This window comes from Rhopilema esculentum, chromosome 12 (genome assembly GCF_057945365.1).
Source record: "Rhopilema esculentum isolate cy_ngs chromosome 12, ASM5794536v1, whole genome shotgun sequence".
NCBI lineage: Eukaryota > Metazoa > Cnidaria > Scyphozoa > Rhizostomeae > Rhizostomatidae > Rhopilema > Rhopilema esculentum.
In genome coordinates this window covers 5,066,760-5,087,337 of record NC_142826.1, presented here as the reverse complement: position 1 = coordinate 5,087,337, position 20,578 = coordinate 5,066,760, and the positions used below count along the sequence as shown (strand labels likewise).

General features: G+C 34.2%; 1 protein-coding gene across 1 annotated transcript; it reads left to right on the top strand.

Annotated features, from left to right (window-relative positions):
- Nucleotides 1–642: 642 nt before the first annotated feature.
- LOC135681134 (leucine-rich PPR motif-containing protein, mitochondrial) lies at nt 643–20,521 on the top strand. The gene is made up of 34 exons (XM_089111862.1): nt 643–1,195; nt 2,760–2,885; nt 4,450–4,571; nt 5,238–5,296; nt 6,015–6,101; nt 6,585–6,623; nt 7,027–7,114; nt 7,251–7,355; nt 7,911–7,950; nt 8,156–8,316; nt 9,012–9,117; nt 9,380–9,487; nt 10,057–10,114; nt 10,660–10,732; nt 11,057–11,147; nt 11,635–11,704; nt 11,876–11,903; nt 12,013–12,052; nt 12,527–12,621; nt 12,746–12,832; nt 13,577–13,642; nt 13,938–13,994; nt 14,477–14,575; nt 14,959–15,011; nt 15,439–15,519; nt 15,938–16,023; nt 16,179–16,277; nt 16,578–16,680; nt 16,890–17,020; nt 17,167–17,288; nt 17,778–17,837; nt 18,491–18,578; nt 19,245–19,396; nt 20,285–20,521. The coding sequence occupies exons 1-34, from the start codon at nt 772–774 to the stop codon at nt 20,420–20,422; spliced, it is 3,342 nt and encodes a 1,113-aa protein (XP_088967988.1). The 5' UTR covers nt 643–771; the 3' UTR covers nt 20,423–20,521.
- The last annotated feature ends 57 nt before the right edge of the window (nt 20,522–20,578 follow it).

The window sequence follows — 20,578 nt, the reverse complement described above, 5'->3', positions numbered from 1 at the left end:
GACATGTCAGGAAAAGGGTATGTCTGGGGACGGAGGGGGGGTGCTTATTAACAGGGCCCGCGCCACAAATTTGAAAAGTTTATCCAATGGTATAAAGAGAAGTGCTCAAACTGCACACTCTTTCCTGTCAAGAAATCGAATTCAATACAATTTGGGCTACCTTTACCCTGGGTGCCAGAGCCACAAAATTTCGAGCACGGAAATGAAAAACCATGCGGATAAGCGGAGGATCTCCTTGAAGTTCTCAAGAAAGTGCATGAAAATTTTTTTATCTTCAATTTTCTTACACGAAAGGTCTGTTTTTAAGCTGTGCTTCTTGGGATGGGAAAGGTGAAAATGTTTTTATTTCTGAATTCTCTTTCTTGTCCCAACTTTACTTAAGATGAACAACATCGTGTTTTTTTCGCTGTGCGCCAGCGAAATAAGCAGCGGTAAATTCTTCGTCTACTCCACATAATGATTCCATAAGTATACTAGCTTGCATGCTGTGCAATATAGTAGCAATGATAACGGGTTATGCTCGTAACGTCGCTAATTAAGAAACTTTTATTTATTCCTAGTACAATTTTATTTAAATTCCTCCATAGCTGATGACATCATTTAAATAGCCTCAACTTGAAACGTACACTACATCGAGGTGTTTTAATAATGCTTTTTCTGGACATGTGTTGTGCAGAAATCCTGTCCGAGAAATTTGGGCTTTGGCGAGGAATGGACGAAGCTTAGAAAACTTTGTTAGGGACTTGAACTATAACTAAATTATTTTTAAAGATGCTTTCTGCTTCAAGGAAAATTGCTTTGGTAAACAATTCAATCAGACGAATATGCTTGTTTTATCGAGAAAGCTCTGCAATGGTCAGCCGGCGGCCGGCGATCAGCCAACTTGGAAGAAACAACTTGATTCCCGGGTGTAGTCATTCTTACGTATCTTTGTCTAGTGTAAAATATGAAGTTATCGGCACAAAAGAAACTTTAAGTGAAGCTAAAGATGCAAATGGAAGCGGAGAATCCACTGAAAGTACTTATGATACGAGGACGAGCAATGGTAGAAATGCGCGAACCTCATTTAAATTTATGGGCCAAAAATCAAATCCTGGTGTACCTGAGGGTGCAAAGTTTAGAAACTACAGTAGCAGTGACTTCCAAAATGCAAGTTCATTGAGAAAAGAGTTCAACTCGCTTCTTGAACAGCAAGGTAATTGTTTTCCTTAGTTTTTGGTCGAAAATAAAGACCTTATTTGGTATTATATAATATTTGCCCCTCAAACAGAAGTTTTGCAGCTGCAGCTCCGTCCAGGTAATTTAAAAATTCTATGGCATGAAATTTCCATCAAAATAGCTGAAAGTTTATAATTATAACAATATAGACAATTAAAATGAAAATTGCAACTCTGTAGGGAATTTCTTTAGGAAATTTCTTAGAGAAAGAGCTTCCTCGCGGGGCTAGTTGCATGCAGGTAATGCAGATATTGTTGTGTGTAGCCATTTTAAAGTATAGCATACACCTAGAGTTATTTTAAACAATGTGTTAAATACAAAACTGATATTATGACGATGCAACTAAGCAGGCCTTTACAAGTAATGCCTATGTATGTTTTGGAAATTTTTTAAAGAGCCATGCTGGCAAGTTAAGACACATTGATATCTTTGCATAAAATCTCATTAAATACTGTCATGCAATGTTGTCTTGGTACACCTATACCCAACATATTTATATGCAGCAAGTTTTTAACCTGCCATTTCATGTACATTGCACAGGTGGTATCTTTTCTTAAAGGATTGATTGCCTATTGCCCAACTGGATGCAGTATATATAAATTAAAGGTACTATGTCCATATAAAAGGACAAAATAACGGTTTGCAATTGGTTAGTATTCTTGCGATGCAAAACTGCTCACATGAAAAGCTGACCTCGCAGCAGGATAGATAAACAGAACCACCGTAACGACTGGGGTGATGTGAAAAATCACATGTTTCTAAAAACCCCCGCAGAGTCGCCTGCTTTAGCTGGACACATTACCTTTAATATATAAGTATGTCAGCATATCCTAAAGAGTGAGATATTCACGAAACAGGCTTGAAGAGATAAAACATGTATATTGTTTAATTTTCTTCAACTCTAAGCTATTTATAAATACATATAAATATAAATAGCTTGTTCTTTATCTTCGTATAATGTTAAGAACCAAAGATGAGCTGTAGTAAAAGTTCTGGTAGAGTTAAATGTTAGTATTTACAGTATTTACAGCATTTTATGCTTTCAAAGTAAAATCTCCAGACCGTATGTATTTTATAGTTTGTGTGTTAGGCATATATAAAAGCTTATGAAAGTCCAATCTCCTGTTTTATGCATTCTTTCATTTTTATAGTGGGCCGATATTCAGGTGGTAATCAGACCTTTTCTCTCTCAGGAAGCAATGTATTACTTGTTTTTTTAACATTAGAAAAGAAAAATGTTTCAGAAACAGAACAAAGGCCACAAAAATTTTTCCAAATGGTCAAAATGAATGTCAGAAGGTAGGGTTTCCCCTACTGAGGTAAGCTAGAAAGTAAGGTTCTTGATGGTCTGATATGTTTTCTCATTATAACAGTAAATGAATGAATAACTTCATCTCTTTTTTAATAAAGAAATATTTTAAGGTTGCAAGCATTAATAGTCCTATAAAAATAATTTCTTATCTTTTTTGAGGGGCTTGCATATTTTTTTCTGTTTGACCTGCAACTTGAGATCTAAAGACTTGTCTTTGTTCTGATTTCAGATGTCAATGTAACTCCAGTCACTGCATACCAGTTCATCCGAAATTGTGGAAACAAGATGTCGCAAGAGCCACCAGAAAGTAGAATAGCCCTTGCCCTTGAATTTTGGGGCAAGTTGAAAGACAAAGGTACTTACAACATGTAAAGGATGAATGTTCTATTCTAATTGTTAATATATGTCAGTTTTGTTTCAATGCCTGCGATCACACACGCATGCATCAGCACAGGCATGGCACCAGTAATGCGAGCAATTGATTGGAACCATGAGTTGTATATTTGACCATTGTTTTTGACAAATTATTTTCTTCAATGAAATATTGGAAGGTTTGTTTTTCATAAGCTGAGCCACATTGCTAATTCTCTGAATAGTGCCTATTTTGTCTTGCTATTGTGATGTGATGACCGAGTTGAAAAATTGTTTTGTTTAAATAGGCTAATCGCTTTGCTCTGTTCAAATTCCCCCAGAACCATGGCGGTCAGCAGGTAGTGTCCAAAACTTCTGCTTACCGTTTTTGCCGTGATCAGGGTAAATATTGATAAAATTGCTTGAAAGAAGATGAGCTTTTTTGTCAGTGATGCGGCAGGGGATGCATAGATGCACAAAAAGATTATCTTTTGACAATCAAGACTATTATCAATCCAGTGGCATAGAAAGGAAAATTCAAAGGAGGGGCCAGAAATTTAGATTTTCTACCAAAAATTTCTGACAAGAGCTTTTATTTTTTCAAAAATTTGGACATAACATCACAAAGGTCAAGTGTCATAAATCATGCTACTTGATCTTTCAATCATACTACTCAATCATACTTGTCTTTTTCTCTGAAAAAAGAATTTTTAAGTACTATATATACTTTATTGAAAATGATTGTTAATCTGATCAAGAAAAACATTAGAAATCACCATATTCTGCTATCAAATTCTCTCAAAATGTAACACTTAAATATAAATAGACAACCATGTTAAACTTCTGATGTGATCATAACTTTCCCAACTAAACATCAGCTTTCCAGGTAGCTTCTTGCCCCCTCTCACCCCCCTTTATCTGCACCACTGTATCAATCTTTATTTCCTTATAGTTGTCCTGTAACATCAAATTTTCTCTAAACATACACAGCAAAAACACTCTAGCACTCATGTTCTTTGTAAATCAAAAACTTAGCTTCACAGAAAATGAAATAACTGTACCGCATGTTGCCTTTGAGGTTGAAATAAAAGCACAGCTGCACGGAATTTCAGTCGCTTTTGAGGTTTCATATCCTCTATATTAGCAACTTGAGACCCTGTTTACACTGTTTCGTGCAAGTCTGGAATCATGAAAAACAGTAATGGTTTTCCTTTAGTTAACACTAGCACTCTGGAACTGAGATGATTTTGTTCTGCCATCCAGAATAGTTTTGACCTTGCTACAATAGCAAACAAATTTTGTACTGTCATGGCTCCAATTTTAATTGGGACAGTGTAAACAGGGTCTGAAATAGTGAGAAATGTAAGAGTGTGAATATCACACATGAAAAAGATAATGCATGTGGTAAACCACACACATGATGATTTCGTTATGATGAAGACTGATATGTAAGATGAAGAATATGTCCATTATTTTTTTATTATACTTTTATTAGATTGTGCTTTTTCTACTTGTAACTTGCACTTACTTCATGTTTGGAAAGTTATTGTATGCTACTTTTTTCTTAGGAGTTCTTCTTGAAACTACACACTACAATGCACTGCTGTCTGTTTATATTCAAAACAGACACCAATTCTCCCCTCTTGAATTTCTTGCTGACATGCAGGAGAACAAAGTGCAACCAGATAAGGTCTGTATGCATCTAGTGTTTCAATTTTTACAAATAGGGTTTTTTGGCTTCAGTGTATGTTATCAAGAATGTTGTTTAACACACAAGGAGGGACTACAGTGAATGAAAACAAATTGCTATTTGCTCAAAAACATGGAACCTGTGAGTTCTTTTCCAATCAATGTTTAAAGGATTGTTCTAGGGTCCTATCTCTAAAAATACAGCCATGGAACACTCAGTTATAAGTAAAAGGCATTACATTACTGCAAGTTGACAAGTTTTTTTTTATATTTTGTAAGTTTGAAATTAATGATGGCCTTGAAAGAGCTCCATGGGATGAAATGAAGAATCCAACACTTTTCTGTAAATCTTTCCAAATCCAAAAAATTTATATTTTAAGGAGAGCTGTCAAACCTATTTTTATATTGCTTCATATTTTATTTTTCTTCATTCAAGTTTACTAACACAATTTTTCTTCATCATATTTTTCTGTTTGGTTCAAAATCAGAATTATCATGATTTGAAATTTGATATGATTTAGACATGCAGTAAAACTACAGTGGATGTAACTTTTACATAGTCTTTAAATTGCATCTCTTATGACTTTAAGAAAAAGTTTTGAAAATTAAAATTTCTAGAAAAGAAAATTTCTAGAATTAAAACTTTGCTGCATTTCCATGTCTACAGTTTACATATTCACTGATTGTCCAAGCTTATTGTCAAGATGGAGATCTATCTGGAGCCTTGTGAGTATCAACTTTATCTATATGGTAACATTTTTAAAAGCTGCACTGTTAAAAACCATACATATTTGAAATTTTTCAGCCATGGCACTGTAGGAAAGCCGAGCTAATGATGTTATGTTTTTGAACAAAATGAATTTGATAGTGAGATTTAAGATTCTCTCATCTCCTTTTGTTGGATGCCTATTAAACAACTTCCTGGTGTTGAAACAAAAGCCCTGCCTAATGATACTTTTTATTATCTGAGAAAGACGTCTGTGAAAGAGGGTATGTTTTTCTAACTCACTTGAAAAGAGAATTAGCTACCGATATCATTGATGGATCCAGTGAGAAAGTGCTTTGAGCTGGAACCACTGTTATGAAAATACTCTAGAAAGGCGTTGCGTAATATAGATAATTGGCACGCACAAGTCTATGAGTGATTTAAGATTCAATGACATTTGCTTTTTATTCCTGTATGTCCAAAAACATTCTTAGAGAAGCCAGGATCTGTAAGCCTGAACAACCTTTTAATTGATATGAGACATGTTTTTGTACAACAGCTTGTTAAGCTTGAAACACTATTGATTTCTGTGCAGAATTATGTTGAATCTTGCTACAAATCATTTCACTCATTTGGATATTAAGTATTAGACTTATTAAGAGCATTTGTTGGCAGGGAATTTTATTTTTGTCTTTTTTCAAGGTGTTTTAAAGATTTGTTAATATTTGATTTATTCAGGAGAGTTATTGATTTTATGACAAAGCAAGAAATCCCACTATCTGAAGCAATATACACTTCTCTAATAACTGGATACAGTAAAAACAAGTAAGTTAAGCTCCAGAGACTGATTTGCATCGTTTTGAATCAGTTTTCTGCTGTTACTTTTGTATTGTTTTCATTTTAAATGTTACTTGCTATAATTTATTAGTACCTCAAAAGGTGGGGTTTTTGATAACAAGAAGTTTTCTCAAATTTGCTTTGCAAAAAGAATATAATTAGACCAACTCTAAAAGCAGATTTGATTGTTTTGAAATAGGGCTCCTATGAAAAATTTTAAGTGCTAAGAAAAAGCTCCTTGTTTGCTGTTGTTCTAAATTATGTGGTGACATACCAACCTCTTGAGCCATTTAAGGTAACATGAATAGGGTCACAGTTGAATCTTGAAATACACATCTTGAAATCTGACATTTTGGATAAAAATGTTTACACTTGTGCAAATAGACAGGCAAGCACCGTTTGAGCCTAAAAGTGTGATAAAAGGCAATGATTTTAATACAATCATTAAATTGTTGTTTTTTTCTGTTTTAGCAATATGGAAGGTGCACATAAAATCTTTGAAACAATGAGGTAGGTTGATAATTGAAGGCGAAACTAATAAAAGTGAAGCTGAAGATAATTGTGAATGAAAGTTAAAAGCTAAGCCTAGTACAGAACTGATTGTTACATGTATAATTTGATTTTCTTCATAAAAAAGCAATTACATAAGGGTAGAGACTTTATTTAAATGCATTGATGTACATTTTTAATGTATCTCAGTCTTTATTGTCTAGGTGTTAGTCTCTACTGGTTTGATCAAGTGCTAAGATATTAATGTCAGCTATCTTTTGTGCCTCACCCCCCCCCCCCTTGGGTATGTATGTCTTTCTGTTTATGCCCCCCTTTGTGCACAGAGACAAAACCTGCCTATAAAGGAGATTATTCCTTCTTCGTTTTTATGCACTTTCAAATGACAGCCCAAATTCATTTGCAGAGAACACAACATCTTGCCACAAGTAGACTCATACACTGCCTTGATTGCTGGGTATGCTTCCCATGGAGATATGCAAGGCATCGACAAGGTATTTAATTTTAATGCTCTTTCATCTGATTTTTGAAAATTTCCTTCTTTTTTATTTTTAAGACACTAACTTGAAGTTTTAAATAGGTGTTGGGTAATTTGATATTCCTTATGCATAGTGTCATATTACTTTTCAGGTTTTTGAGGAAATGCACGAAAAAGGCGTGAGGTCCAACGCATTATTGTACATGAATATGTTAGATTCATTCTGTCGAAATGGGTATTCGTCTTTGTTACCAGAGGTAATGATAAAATGCTTACGGTTTAGATTTAAAGCTAACTTGTAAAATGGATTAAGTGTTGGTGTATACAGCATTGTTGATATCCATTCATGTTTATGTGTTTACATGATGCATCATGCATGACTTTATGTGAGTTTTCTTCAACCAACACAACAAGACGCTTCGGATGGCCTTTGTCGTTGAGCATTATCAACGAGGCTTCCAGAGAAAGTAAGTTTTTATACAACGCTCATTCTTCGTCGTGTGAGCAGACCCTGCAGAATTAATCCTATAACGGTATGTTTTATAATGAATGCTTATTTTAAAGCCATTGATGCCTTGCAATCTGCGCGTGCAAAGGGCTTGCCAGTTCCTAGTTTTTGCCACTGTTTTAGAACTTAGCATTTTCGTTTAATGGTAATGGTGTATATTTTTGTTTCAACGGTGTTTAAACATGGGCACTTATTGGTATTTTGAATTGGCAAAAATATACTTGGTTGAAAAGTAAACTTTTGCCAAAAAGATTTTTTTAAATTTAGAATCAAGTTGCATTTTGTTTTGTATTATGTATTTCAGGGTTTGAAGAGAATAAAACACAAGGCCCCGGTTGAGATGGGTGAGAATATTTTTGCTTCAAGTCTGCAATTTAGCTGCTATGAACAAGTATACGTTTTTTTATTTATCTAATAAAAAAATTTTCCGACGATGTGAAGGGATATTTAGTATATGTGTTTTGCTCTCATTCTTCAGGCATTTATCTAGTAATTTGAAATTCAGTGATGCAATTAAAAAACATCTAAAATCTGTTTCGTCCTTTATAGAAATGCGCTACTTTCTCCAGCGATTAATTACACGGGGTGATTATGAAAGTGCTGCTATTCTTGCAAAAAACAATGAATTGTGGCTCACGTCAGATCTACTTCGTCAAGATGAATTCACTCCGTTGAATTTGTTTGTCTATCGCATGGCAAGAACCCAAAAGGTACAGACTTACTTCAGTTTGGATGCCTTTTTATTGGCCGTTCATTCAGTGTTTTATTATTTTCTGCAACGGTATATTTATTCGAAAATGTTTTCCTCTATAACTTTTTTGCTCAATAATGGCGGTACTCAATATCATGACCATCCCTTCTGGAAAACTAAGTCACCACTGAATCTCAATCGCCAAAAATCACTTCTTGTGGATGCTTCTAAAAGTCTTTTCAACCATTTGCCTCCTCAGCCTGTTAGTTGCTTCTTGTGCTATTTTATAAAATAGCTTGTTAGAGTATTTTTGAGGTGTTACGTTTCAAAAAATTTGTACAAAATTTTATATATTACTTGATTAAAATAGAGTTGAATAGGGTCAAAATTTGTTTTCCCTATGTGTTGGCGATTATTATTTTCCATTTTACAACCTATGTAAGGGCTATTTTTTGTCTACCAGTGTGGCATCGTGCGTATTAATCTATCATGCAGTTTTGATGAAAGGCTAAGGATAGTCGATCTAAACTTAATAAGAGATAAATGCCGTAAGCTGGATCCGTCACTGGTGCTGAACTTAAACTGTTGTCAGGCCAACACTCTTTTGGCAAGTTTTTCTTTATTTATATAGGAAAAAATGTATTTTCAGTATAGCTGAAAAGTAGGAGAAAGATTTTTCGACGCTGGTCTCTAAGGTTATGTCCATCATTTCAGTCATTGAATGAGCTTATCCGAGCAATGAAGGTTTTGGAAGCTCATGGCCTTACCAGAACGCCACTTGAAGATGTCTTGGATCTTTGCCATAGCCGTAAAGCTACAGGTATTTCCTTCCCACTCTCAACCCTCATGGATTCTGACTTTTATTTTGCCAAAATTCAACTTTATCGTAACAATGCCTTCATATAGTGCTCACGAAGTTTAAGCTAATCCGACCCCAAAGGGAGCTTCAGTGCCCAATGCCACCCTCTCCAGATGTTATACAGATTTTTCCATTGATGCTTTCATTTGTTTGTATTAAAGACGTGAATAGATATAGTATAGAGTTGTCTTCTCATTATGTTGAATCAAAATTTTCTTTAAAGCTGATGCAGTACAGATGCTTGATTTGTTAAAAGAAGCTGAAAGGCCAATCAAAACTCACTATGTATATCCGATGCTTGTACAGTTAGCTGAGAAAGAAGATATTGATGGTAGCTACTTATTTTCTTTAAAGCTTCTTTACCCTTTCTTTATAAATTGCTGCATAGGTGTACTTTACCATATGAAGCAATTGAAACAGCAGTACCAGTTACTGTAATAGTCAATTTGACTGCGATTGTAACTTGACGATAACTGATTTTTTGTTATTATTTGACGTTGATCCCAATCTAAAAGTTCTTAAAACATTTACGTTTCCACAAAGCTTACTGTTTTACTATCCTGTTAACTGTTGTTGTAACAGAATATTGTTAACAAAACAAGGAATGGATGAATGTAAAAGACACATGGCCTAATAAGAACGGGTTATGTTGCAAATAGAGGGGTGTGAAACGAAGAGGCGCCCCCGTTTAGTTAGAGTGCTCCTTGTACGTTAGCCAAAGTTTAACGGCTACCAATAATTTATAAAATACCGGTATAGATAAACGAAATGCAACGTGAGATTTTGAAAATGTGTTTTGCCATACTGTGTGATGATTGTCTAGATTTTTTAACATCTTCATGGTATTTAACCAGTAGAACACATTTTGATATGTTTAATAAAATGCAACAAATTTTGTAGGAATATTTGAACTTCTAAACTACATGGATAAGAACAGCGTAAAAATTGACCCATTTGCGTGAGTTTTGCTGTTATTTTTGTATATGATCATTTTCTAACTTATTGTCTATTGATTTCATCAGATCTCAACAAGGTTGTTTTTGGCTTGCCATTTAGTTTATTTCAACTCTACTTTCATATCATAAGACAGGAATGTCATGTTTTGACAGCTATTACTTTATTTTGACCTGGTTGGGAAGTTAGCGGTTTTTGGTTAGTTAGCGTTATTAGCTATAGTCATTTACGTGACCTCCAATACCAATTGCTATTGTCATAATTTTATCTGTATGCGTGTCATTGTATCGGATAAATTATGAGTTTCAATTTATTTAAGAACAAAAGCAAGCTCCTACAGAGAATTTTCAGAACAACTTTAGCGAAGAATATGTTTTCTTGCAGTGTACCATTTAATTTGTATGCTAGAATATTTTAATACTTAGCACTTTTTGAGGTGAAAATTTTATTCAGGGCTTGATATAATTTTTCCAGCAAACAATAAACCGCTCGCTCTTACACTCTTTCCAGTTTGTAAGAAATTTTCAATTCCCTTTTATCATTTTTTAGATTGGACTTTGCAGCTAAAGGCTTTAGAAACGATAAAAATGGTAGAATTGCTAAGCTGATGGACATAGCCAAGGCAAGTTTACTTAGAATTTCAGCTTGCTATTCCTAATATTTGCTTTGTGTATACTCATCCTTTCGAATTATTGCCCCATTGTATTTATTCTTGCGGCTTTCTGTTACCGTTTTCCATTTTTAAAAGAGTGTTCTTTTACCGTGTTCTTTTTGAATTGTATTTGCCCTTCTCTTTAAATATGCTGGATTATCTAAGCAGTTGTAGTGAAAATGACCTTGTTGATGTGACTTTCAGCATTTCTATAAATGAACGGGGTTTTGCAGATCTCTCTTTTCTTTCTTGCTTGGACGCACCTTAAAAGGCGCTTCCTTTGGTTTGTATTAGGCCAAAAAAGTTAGATTGTCTTGGAAGGCAGCTACGGAGAGTCTTGACGTTGTTTTTAACGGAAACAGCATCCAAGCTTTTATTGACATTCGTAAGTAGACAATTTCGCATATTCATAGTACATATTCACTGTAGAGACTCATCGTCCATATTTATCGTCCATATTCATCGTCCATATTAATCGTCCATATTCATAGTACATATTCACTGTAGAGACTCATCGCCCATATTTATCATCCATATTCATCGTACATATTCATCGTACAAAAAGCAAAAACCAAGCTCATTTTTATTATTGTATTTTTTCATTTTTTTGCTGAACTGCATTGTTTAGTCACATCTATTTTACGTACTATACTCTCTAGAAAGTTTTATAAATGCATAAGTTTGACTATCTACTCACTGTTTTTAGAAGCATAAGGCACTTTTTTTACGAACAAAAGCACTGTTCTAACCACGATGCTCGTTATGATTCGAAATGTTTTTCCTTTGCTTTTAAACACCCTCCACTGTTATATCCAAACCCTGCTGCTTATTTCATGTAATTTTTGTCATTCATAGATTTTGTTTATTTCCAGTGCCAAGAATCCAGATTGGAATGGTGGGGACGAAGGAAGGAGTAGAAAAAGTAACTGAATTCTTAATTAGGTAAGAAAAGACGAAAAATTTGAAATTTTCAACTTCTCAATACTGCCTTGATATTTTTTGGTGTAGTGAGTATTATCTTGTTATTGCAATAGCTATCATTGCGATATAGCTTTAGGCTAAGTTTTTAATTTTTGCGTTCAGGACTTGATGTAATCTGTTTTTCTATTTCAGGACATTTGATGCCGAGGAAACTCCTAAGGTAAGTATCTGTTTGTTATTTTACAAGATTTGCTTTTCTGTAACTTTTATATTGTTTTCTTTTTTAGACTTATTTTAAGCTACACAAACCCCTGTTTTTTTCTCGACAGGCTATAATAGCTCTTGATCAGAAGAACCTGTACAGACTTGGTAAGTGGCTTTTTGACAGTCATTTCTCACAAATAAACCTCAAAGTTACTCCATCATTTGGATTTAAGTGAAGATAAGTTTCGCTGGCCATCCAGCTAGATAGGGTGGGCACAAGATATTTTCGAAATAGAAATGACATTATGTCTTTTCTACTTTATTTCTATCAAGATAAAATAAGGAACTAATATAGTCTAACTAAAACCCCTCGATTTACCTCCCTTTTCGCATCCCGATTTTCGGCCAAACGAACTTTGTTGTTCGAAACAAGACCATCTTTGACAAGAGCAAGCCTTGCCGAGGCGAATGAGCCGTTGCTCTTCCTTTTTTATCATGTTTAAGTGGTTCCAGGTTTTAGTTAGAATATCTTAGTTCCTTATTTTATCTTGTTTGTATGCATACTCTTTAAAAAACCTGTAGAGCCAAAAGGGCTAAAAAAGGTTTGGAGATCTGAGATCAATTTTTATCCAAATGCAGGCTGGGTAATGTCGAAGATTCTCGAGCAATTCAATGTTGATGATGAAGAGAAAGCCAAAGATGCCTACAGAATATTTCAGGCTCTGATTAAAGGGGTATGTCACACAGTTGTTCTATTTTCCACGTGTATTTAGAGTTTTACTTTTGTAGTTATTCTGGCATTTGTAACTGGAAGAGTGATTTGGTTTTGGATGATAACATTAGACTGGTTCTTTGTAGAATGCGGTGAGAGGACTGAATACATACTGCTACACAGTACTGCTCAATACCTTCTTCAAAAATTCAATGAGGGATGAATTCTTTGAGGTAAGATCAGCATTCGTTTAGGTTTAGGTTTATTTGTTTGAGTGTAAAAATTCACACCTAATCAAACTTTATTCTCAAGATTTTTAATTTTGGCATCCCAGTAGCCCCTCCCATTGCCCCCAGAAACGTCACCGAGGAGACTTTGGTAGGCTGTTTTAGGCAAGTTTTGGTTGCCGTTTTCTTCTATGTTTTTCATTGTAAAATTTGAGAATACTGCGAATCAAAGGTAACTGTAAGCGACTCTGTGTCTGTTTTATTTTAGCAGTCCTGTTTCATTATTCATCAGCTCGATATAGCATTTAGCAGTTCGATAATGATTCTGGTGTAGATAAAAAGTAACAATTAGTAAACATCTTTATATGTTTGCCATGTTTACATGTAGTAAACATGTTTGCTTTCTTACCATATCGCTTATTACAATGAAATTTACAAAAGCGGCGGATACTTTCTGTTTAAATGAGGTGTCCCTTTCCTTCAGATTCTTTTGCAAATAGCACGGAAACATGACAGGTTCTTTTGTATGGCATCTTGAGCGGTGTGAAGAATTTTTCGGCTGAAGTATTTGTCCATTTGGGGGGGGGGGGAGGGGTGTTATTAGAATGTGTCCGGTAAAGTTGAGGCTGCGCTGTATTAAGTATATTATTCCTTGTTTGAAAATATATTAAAGTATACATTATTCCTAATAAATATTTTATCTTCGCTTAAATGACCTCATTGAAAATGCGCAACCATTTCCATTCAAAGGTGGTAAATATTATGAAAGCACAGGGTATTGAACCAAACGAGGCTCAGTATTTCATCATGCTGAAGGTAGGTTTCTAGAAGCTTTCGCACCTCTATATAGGTAGCTGAACTTAAAAATTTTTGGAGATGTATGAAAAAACATCGCTACACTTGCCGTCATATTTGAGACTTAACAGATTCTTATCTTACTTCTCTTTTTTGGCCTCCAGTCTTTGCAGACATGATGCTCCAGCCACCTGAAATTATACTGCTACTAATGTGTCTTTTTCTCCATTAAAAATGACGTCACGACCAAGCAACCCAGAGATTTCAACCTTTAAGAGATGTTTTCATGTGTTCTTAAGAATAAAATTTTTTGTAGATGTCATCATTAATTGGCAATAGTGCAGCAGCTCAATTTTGCTATGATAAGTTAAAGGTGCGTTATCAATACTATTATGAAAGGGTGGTTATCTTTGTTAATTGTTAAATGTATATATACAGAAGCATTATTTAATGGCGAAAGTATGTATGCAGAAAAATTTCCTAATTGAGAAAGTATATATTTGAACAGACCAATTTGAATATTCGTTGAGTGTTAATGCAAGTTAACTTTTCCTGGAATAAAAAAAAGCATTTAGTCATGAATAAAACATTTTTGTTCAGGGAAACAACATGTCCTTACTAAAATGTTCCTGCAAGAATAAGAAAGTTAAAATTTTGTGGAATATTGTTCATCAAGCTTTGCTTCTATAACTCTGAATGTTTATTTGTATAATGTGCTTGCCTGTGAGTTTTGCCAGTGAACGGAGTGCCATGTGCCTTTGGATTGTACAAGTATTAATGTGACGGAGAGAAGGCTCTTCGAAAGTTTCTTGCTTTCTTTTTATTACCTTTAATTTGTAAGTGTGTCTGTTTCAGGGCAAACAAGAGCCCACCGAAGCTCAGTATAACGCGTTGCTTATTGCGTACGGAAAAGACGATGGCAAAGGGAAATCATCAGATGAACCAAATTTTCAGGTAAATTAATTTTAACACACGACAATACATTTTACATTTTATCTTTGTTTATCCTTTACCACTTTAATTGCATTATCCACTTACTTCCTGTGGTTAGGCAGCCCATGGGCGTTTATTGAACAAGGAGACATTGATAGAGGATTGCTTTTTCGGGAGAGAACTTGTTTCAAATGTTTCAAGGAAACGAGCGACTAGCAGATTTTTTGTCATTATGTTCCCGAGAATTTCCAGATTATCAGAATCAAAGAAATTAGAACAACTTTGGTTTTAAAACTCACATACGTTTTCTTTTATTAAAACTTATTTTTACAAATGGTAAATTTACAAAGTACTTTCGCAAGTATAAGTAGATGTTGATTAATTCTTACTGCTTTGTTCCTCAGTATGCAAAGAAAGTTATTTCATTGTATGAAGAAATGCGAGAGCATAACTACCGGTTAGTAGTTTTGTTATCGTTCTCTATGCAGCTTGATTTAAGATGTTTTCATCGTGGTTAGGATTTTTGTCTCCTTTGCATGAGATCGTTGGTGCGAGGCCACTTATCGACCATCCGGGAAAGTACTTTCGCAAGTATATCAATTACAGGTTTGGCAGTTTTTATTACAGTTATCAGAGGGTGGGGTGGTACTGCCTTAAATTCTGGTTGGAGCTACCCATAAGTGTATCAAGAATGCAATAACGGGGCCGAGAGAAGGAACATTTGTGGGGGGCGGGCAACAGCGAAAAGCAGCATTAGGCTTACAATTTCTAGAAGGCAGGAGGGGCAGCCAATAATAGCTATTGCCGTAGACCAAGTCCTAAAAAGACAATTTTCTAATAGATTGTATTGGTAAATAGATTTGCATATGTTTCTCTCATTGCAGACCACTTGGATTGTCTGTTTCACAGACCTTAGTAGCCTACACCAGTGTTGGCAAATACGAAGAGGCGGAGGAAGTAAAAAAGTAAGTAAATTTGGCACCAATTAGTTTTTCTCTTAGAACATAGTTTTTATTGGCCTTCTTATCAGATAACAATAAATTTTCTTGTTAAGAATACTTTGTGAATAGTAAGACTGCTAAGAGCCTGATAAATGTGACGATTAATATGTAGACTTAATATTGTCTGCTTAACAGTATTTAACTACGACAGTCTTTAATTTGCAAAAAGTATTTTTGTAATGTTCAAGGAAAGATTTTTTCTTGTCAAGTAAGTATTGGAAACACCAAGAAGGCTTGACCTGCGAGTATGTTCTAGCTAAAAATTTGCCTTTAGAATACCTAATGTTATAAAAAGAATATTTTTAAATTTGCGTGAATATTGTGAATATCTCTACCTTGCCGATGTAAGTCTTTTTGAGTTTGACGATATTTTGTTTTTTAGATTGTTTGGACTTGGTGTTGAATATAGAAAGTATTCTGTATACAATGAATATATCAGGATGTTTGCCAAACAAGGAAAGCCTGAGGGTTGGTTTTAGCCTCTTTAAACTTACTTTTTGGTTTTTCGCCAATTTTCTCTATAGTCCTTGGTGAAACTAATTGTCTTTATATTAAGTGTTGCAAAGAGTTAAAGAGTATTTTCAGCCAGTGATCTAAATCAAAGCCGCATTGTCTTTTTTCAGAGGCTGAGAAAATTTTCCAGGAAATGAAGGATTCAAGCAACAAGAACTTAATTTCTCTATTTACGTTTAATCAACTTATTGGTTGTCACAAACAAATGGGTAACCTTTATTTATTTTTCTGTTGTGTTAATTTGTGTCCATCGGACTAGATAATGCTCAATAAAGTATATCTCAATGTTTTATTACTTCTTTCAAACAGCATCTTATGCAGTTTGTCAGTTTACACTTACAGGGTAGAGCTTGCTAGGCAGAGCAAGAAAGAATGATACAGCATCATCATGAACAGACGATCAGTAAATCTTTAGACTTTGGTTTTTATTTGTCGACATTTTATTTTTATCTATATAGTTGATATTTATCTATATAGTTGATCCTTGCTGATTTTTGATCACTTTTTAGGAAATATTGATCGCGTTCTTGAACTGGTCAAAGAACTAAAGGATTTTGGTCTTACCCCAAATCGCATCACGTATTCTGAAGTTGTCAAGACGTTTCTTCGAAGGTGACGCATTTTCACCTACTTTTTGATACTTTTTAAAGTATATTTTTAGTAACGATTCCCCAGACTGAAGACGCTTTGGACCCTCCCATTTATGATATCGATGTATCTAACTCAATAAATATATTTATCATGATGACTTTCCAGCTAAATTATCAACTCAATTTATTTATTTGAAATTTATTAATTGAAGATCTTCGCTTTCGTCACAGAAATGAGCCTCACAAAGCTTTGGAAGTTGTAGAAGAAATTCAAGATGTAGAACGGCTTCCAAGCACAAACATTCTACTGAGTCTTGTCACTGACTTTTTTGAAAGAACTGATGTAGAAAGTTGTGAAAGAGGTGACGAAGCCCTAATACACTTAATCTACCTGCCTTTTATATTTCGCCATGTTAAATAGATTATGATGTAAGCATGTGGTTGCTTTTGGTACATGATGTAAGCAGTTTTCATGCTTTCTAAGGCTTTTCTTTCTGACTTTTTACAGCCATTGCTTTGGTTCGAAAAAGAAATATCGATGAATGGGCGGAGCAAAGACTAAAACATGTTCTATTAATGAGTTATCTGAAAGACAATAATTTTTCTGCTGCTAAAGACATTGTAAACAAGGTTTGTGCTCCTATTTCAACTTTAAATAGGTTGTATAAAAACATAAAAACATCTTGCAATGTTTCTGCAATATACTTTTGACGAAGATGTTAATGAATTCAAAATAATGAAAAAAGGAAATAAGCATAAAGCATCTAATGCAAACAGCTCTTTTGATTATGAATCGCATTTTCTTTGCGTTATTATTTTTAGTTTTTACTCTTTTGAATTTCTAATTAAATCGTTAAGCCTTATTTATGATTTGTAATGTGAAGCCTTAAATATTTCTTAATTGGAATTTCGGTTACTATACCCAAACCAATCATTTTGTTGTTGTTTGCTCAAAGAAGTGACTGAGAATATTCGCCCATTGGTCTTGGGAGAGCTACACACTTTCATTTTTTTTCATGTTATGCCATTCTGTGTAGGCTTTTGTGTTTTCTCCGCGTTCTTTCCTTTCATTAACCTTCCATGTTTTTATATAAGCAAGCATCTTGTCTCTATTTTTAGGTTGATTTTCGTTTAACTCAGAGACTAATCATGGCTGCTCTAGGAGGAACATACAGAGATGTGAGTTTTGTTTGAAATTATCTATTTCTACCATGCTTCTCTTCATTGTCTCATTTTTTTCTAAACAGAACAGGAGACTGAAACTATCATAATGATATAAGTCGTGATTTACAATAAGCCTTTCTTGGTAATATTTATTCCCTTTTAAAAAACTTTTAAATTACTCGTACTTTGTAAATATATTTCGACTTATCAAAGCGGAGGCTTCCCCATATGTGGCCATGTTTCCAGTTTTTTCAGAATTAGATCTACTCAATACGACATGGTCTTTTGTTTTGTAATTGAAATTTCGAAAATACTACAGTACTAAAGGACAGCAAAAGGTAGAAAGCTGAACTAGCTTGTTATGTTGTCATACCAGGTTAAACTTTAAATACTTATAATGCGGCAAGTTATATTTGATAGACACAGATCTACATTAATGTAACACTAAGCCCGCTGATGAGGGCTGATCAGAAGTAGCCAGGCATACACGTCAAAGCTTGGTTGAATGTCTTCCAGGTTACCTTAGGAAATTATTCGCATTTTGTACACGTGAACAATATTTTTGAACGAATAATTTGAACGATATGTGCTTTTGCAAGTATCATCACCTTTAATCTATGAGAGGATTTTTTAATTTCCTTTATTTACTGAAACATTCTCTTACACAGATTGAATTTCTCCTGAAAGTGAAGAATTTCTTGAAGGAAAACAGTCTCAATTACTTTTTGATGGATCTTGCCATTTTGAATTCATACAGTAAGCCTTTTTCAACATTTCAATGGAATATTTAAATTAACCAAAATCCATTTGAGTTGAACAAGATTTCGTTTCAACAGATCTAAAAGTGTCGTATTGTTTGCTAAAATCTGAGATGTCAATTTATGCTGTTTCTATTGTATTTAAGGCAATTGAGTATTTATGATTTCCTATTGTTAAATAAATGATGTTTTAACAGCACTGCCTAAATGTGGAGTGAAAGTCTGAAAATTTAATATGAATGAAAACAATCAGTAGAAAGGTTAAAAGGGAGAGACAGTAATTTACATGAAATTGCTTGCTTGAGTTAAGAGAAGTCTTAGCATCCTAGAACAGGAGACAAGTAGCAAGAAGAATCATTAATATCAAAGTATATGTTGCTTCTAGTGATTTTGCAGTTTCTGATGTATGTATGTATGTATTTATTACAATAAAGCCCTAAAACCATTTTAGACCCTGCAGCTATAAGGTGGTATTTATGCCTTTTTTTGTTTTGAGACGAAAATGTTTCCCTTCATTCAGTGGATATCATATTCTTTTTTTGAAAAACATTTGTTGCTCTTTATCTTGTTAACTCCTTTAGTTGCTTAGTTGATAGTTTAGTTGATTGAAGTCTCAAAGGTAAATCATCTTCACCTTCCTAACAGTCCGTCATTTCACTTCTAGTTGCTTCAAATGACGCCGATTCAGCATTAAAGCTGTATGAAGAGAAGCGAGAAACAGATTCAGCAATGACAACTTATTTCTTAACAAAGCTTGCAAACTTTTTAACAGCGTCAGGGCGAGAGGTTCCTTTTGACGTTAGTCTGCTTAAACAGGCAAGTTATAACATTTTTCCAAATCGAACCAAATTCTATTCCAAATTTCCAAATTCTATTTTTGATATCAGTATTTTGTTAGTTTTTGCCATGAAAACTTTTTTTAAGGTAAAAAATTGTCTTTTTTACAATTTTTAGATAAAAAAGATAACTAATATTTGTAAATTGTTTTTCAATTTCACGCTGATCTGCTTTAATAATAATAGCCTTACAGGTTTCCTCCAGAAGACTTATCAGCTTTGTTGTGTTATGTTTTGAACCAACTTGTAAACATCCAATCATTTTTAAATCATTTTTGTTTCATCTTTTTCTTCCTTTACCTTGAAATTCAGTTTTTGCTTTGATAATTATTGGCCCTTGGGTTTTTTTATTTTTTATTTTGCTTTTGGTTATATGATGTCACGCGTGTTTTTATGATTTTGTCTTTTTCTTTCACTATTCCAATGGTAAACAGCTGAGCCCAGAGAAGTCTTTTTCGTTCTTCCAGACAACAGGGTAAAGATGTGAAAAACTTGTGGCATTTTAGTTTCTATTTTTCTTTGGTTTTCCTCCTGGTTGTTGACCGTGGGTTGTTGACCGTGGATTGTTGACCGTGGGTTGTTGACCGTGGGTTGTTGACCGTGGGTTGTTGACCGTGGGACCAGTTCAGTTTCTGCTTAAGCCATCTGTCAATGAACCTTTGACCAATCAGTGAATAAGCATGTGAGTGGTGACACGCTTATTAAATGGCCGATTTTGATTCACAGATGGCTTAAGGAGCTTTAGTATCTGTTGGTTGCCTTTCAGTTAATTGTGAATAAAAATAGAGTATTTCATTAGATATTAACTGAATGGTGATAATTGTCTTCAACATATTTCAAATTTAATTGTTGTAATTTCCTTTCACAGCAAAAGACTCAGGTAGTCAAAGATGAAGAAACCTTTATTGATGAAGTTGAAAGTAATGAGCAAACTGAAGAATCTCTAAACACTGACACCACTCTATCTCAGGATCAAGATATACTTCGGTCAGAAAAGAATGATTAGTGTATGTTTTGTTAAAGCTTTTCCCTATCGCAGCATGTATTGTTCACGTGTGTCCGTTTTAGAGTATATTTTTGAATTCATTTCTTATCATTCACGAAATACACGTGTTTTATTCCTGAGAAGGATCTTTAGAACTTCACTGCACAACACTAAAAC